Source organism: Eurytemora carolleeae, unplaced genomic scaffold (assembly GCF_000591075.1).
Source record: "Eurytemora carolleeae unplaced genomic scaffold, Eaff_2.0 scaffold752, whole genome shotgun sequence".
Lineage (NCBI taxonomy): Eukaryota > Metazoa > Arthropoda > Copepoda > Calanoida > Temoridae > Eurytemora > Eurytemora carolleeae.
The window spans coordinates 102,084-105,191 of NW_019396835.1; the positions used below are offsets into that span (position 1 = coordinate 102,084).

Sequence of the window (3,108 nt, forward strand, 5' to 3'; positions counted from 1 at the left end):
TAGTTTTGTCAAGAGGAAGTTCCATTTTAAATTTTCAGAATTTTTCAAAAAAGTTTTGCATTTTAACCAGCCATGTCCATGAAACATTTCCGTTACGGAATTCTTCCGAATGCTATGAGTACATCACGGTATTACACAACGAAATAAAACGGGCAATGAATGGTGTAAGTTTAGATAAATAAAGGTGATAAAAAGTAACTTTTTTATGTAAAACAAATTTTTGCATTTTAACCAGCCATGTCCATGAAACATTTCCGTTACGGAATTCTTCCGAATGCTATGAGTACATCACGGTATTACACAACGAAATAAATACGGGCAATGAATGGTGTAAGTTTAGATAAATAAAGGTGATTAAAAGTAACTTTTTTATGTAAAACAAACGAATTAAAGTTTTTATAAAGTTGAAAAACAAAGTTTCTTATTTGATCACTTAGAATAAACTTTTTGCAATTTAACCGTGAGTGGTAGAAAATACAAGAAATCTACCCTTTCAAGAGTTTCAAAATTTAAATAACATTTCATTTTAAAAGTGCCTTAAACGATTAACAATTGCACTATTTAAATTCTTTTATGTTAAAATACGATATTGTGGTTTCTAGAAAACGGTTTGTGGAATAAAATACATCAAAAAAGATATTAATGGTAAAAATTTTATTTTTTCAAATAAAAAGTTGTAAGCGGTTCCAAAATTAAAAGTCAAAATGGTTTTTTTGTTTGGGGTCAGATGAAATTACGTGATGATTTACAATTTCATCAAAATTTTAAAATTTAAAGAGTATTTAATATATAATTTACAGTGTACAAACAGTAAACCCTGTACGGAATGCACACTGTAAAAAATGTATTTACAATTTCAAACTTAACGTGACTGTGATTGCATTATTCTTTTCCTCACATTGATTTAAGTATTTTATCTAATAAAATATTCTTTTTGTAAGAAGGTTACCACTGCACTGTATTATTTGCTGAGTTTTTAGGACATCATCAAAAACAGTAAAATGTGTTTTGCTAGTTTGGTAGTGAGGTTTAGTGAGGACGGACTCACGTTGATCCCGACTAACTTAGATGAGCACATTATGTCCTCCCTGACTACATTACAAATTTAACCTGTTTTTGGATGTATCTACTTTTGTAAACCTTGAGTAAAAAATTTAAATCTTTTTCAGAAGATTCAATTTTTTGTCGTTATCTACAAGTGAAGATAGATTTTATTTCCTTGATTAAATCTTTCTTCTAGGATTATTTTCTTTTGAGAACCAGGACGAGGGTTGGTTTCAGAATATTCCAAGATATGATTCAACCTGGTAGAGTTCTCTGTACTCCCGGAGCTCTCTGAACCAGGACGAGGGTTGGTTTCAGAATATTCCAAGACATGATTCAACCTGGTAGAGTTCTCTTTAATCCCGGAGCTCTCTGAGCTATGATTTTGCAGTTCCTCTAGCTCCGTGTATACTACTTCAGCTGGACAGAGGAGTTGATCCACGGATTCTAATTGTATTGGGAGAAGGCGGGTAGAGTTGAACTCATCTCCATCTGAAACCAGTGGCCGAATTTAATGAATTTGAGCGGCGGTTTAAATTTAAGCTGCGGTTTAAATATGGTTGGTTCCACTTAAAATTGTATCAAATGTTTCAAGATTTAAGCCGGCGCTTAATTTAAACCGGGTTTTGGTGGATTTAAACCGCGGCTTAAATTCTTTAAATTCCATCTCAGGTTGAATAATAAGTTAAGTGACTCTCGATGCGCTCCAATGTACGGAAAATGTCGTCTCCTAAGATAGATAGATAAAAATATAATATAACTTCACTGATTTTACAGGCTATTTATATAAGGAGACGACATTTTCCGTACATTAGCATCTACTACTGATAAAGGATAAGTATGATCCTTGATCATGATGTTTACCTACGTTTAGTAGATGATTAGCATCTACTACTGATATTGGAGAGGTATATGATCCTTGATCATGATTTAGATCAAGCTCAAAACTACCATCTGATCTAAACTCCTAAAAAAACATTTTTCATAATTTAAAACGTAAAAATTGGAAAAGAATATGGTAACAAATCCTTCGTTAACGAGATTTTCCGTTTATTCTTAAAGTTACCGTTCGTCATTTTATACCGTTCATTTTTAATGATTAGGTATTTTTGGGTCGTTATAGATTTCAAAAGTAATTGTTTTTGCCATTTTTTAACGAAATGTACTATATATATTTTCAAACAGGGGGGGGGGGTACTATACCTCTAAATCTGTGATTTCTTTTGGAAGTGGAAATACAATCTCTGCTGGTAGATGGTCTAGCTCTATATGTTGAATATTTGAACGGAGTGAGGATTGCATGGAAGGAAGAGATGATGAATGAGTTGTTGAATGTATGGAGGGTAGGACGGAGGAGGAGGAGTGGTAGGACGGATATGTGCTCAGGGTGGGACGAACAGTAGGGACGGTTTGAAGAGAAGCTTTTCTCTTGTAAACTCCGGGTTTTCGTCTCACTACTATTTTTCTCTTTCGTCCGTCCTAACAAATTTCAATCCTACTTTCTTGATAAGGTGAGGGGATGAAGTAAATTATCGTGCCGGAAGTAAAGTTTGAAAAAGGAAATAAACTGATGAGGCTTAGTATTAAAAAGTATTATATTTTTAGATATTTTTATCATAAAAAATTCTTCTTTATTTCAGGGGGTTAGAAGGATGTTGTTCTTGTGATTGTAATCTTCAGACAAGATGGGGTGGGGGGGGGATATAAATTTTTTGTGTGTGGTGGTTTAAAGATTGCTTCCCTGGTTCTGTGATTGTCATAAGACAGGATCTATGCTATCTGAAGTTTCGACAGAGGAGCATCTAAAATAGTTGTTTTTTATTACCAAAATTCTGTAAAATTTAGGGAGGGGGATTACATTTAAAAGCGCAATTTTACAAATGTGAGGGTACATCTTGGCGTAACATGTCATAAATGCAGTTGAAATCAACACGGAATTACAGGAATCCTCTTATGAACGATAAGATTGCCTGCCTGGCAGCAATTCATTCAAAGGTTGTTCATTTACTCAATACCCCTTGAGCCTTGAGGTAGTATTACGCGTTTTGGATCATAAGTCTTTTA

General features: G+C 33.7%; 1 protein-coding gene across 1 annotated transcript; it reads right to left on the reverse strand.

Moving 5' to 3' along the window:
* Positions 1 to 232: 232 nt before the first annotated feature.
* On the reverse strand, positions 233 to 2,519 carry LOC111709212 (uncharacterized). Its single transcript, XM_023482826.1, has 3 exons — positions 2,248 to 2,519; positions 1,909 to 2,011; positions 233 to 1,536 (listed from the first exon to the last, which is right to left on the reverse strand). Exons 1-3 carry the CDS (start codon positions 2,344 to 2,346, stop codon positions 1,193 to 1,195), a joined length of 546 nt encoding a protein of 181 aa, XP_023338594.1. The 5' UTR covers positions 2,347 to 2,519; the 3' UTR covers positions 233 to 1,192.
* Positions 2,520 to 3,108: the final 589 nt, after the last annotated feature.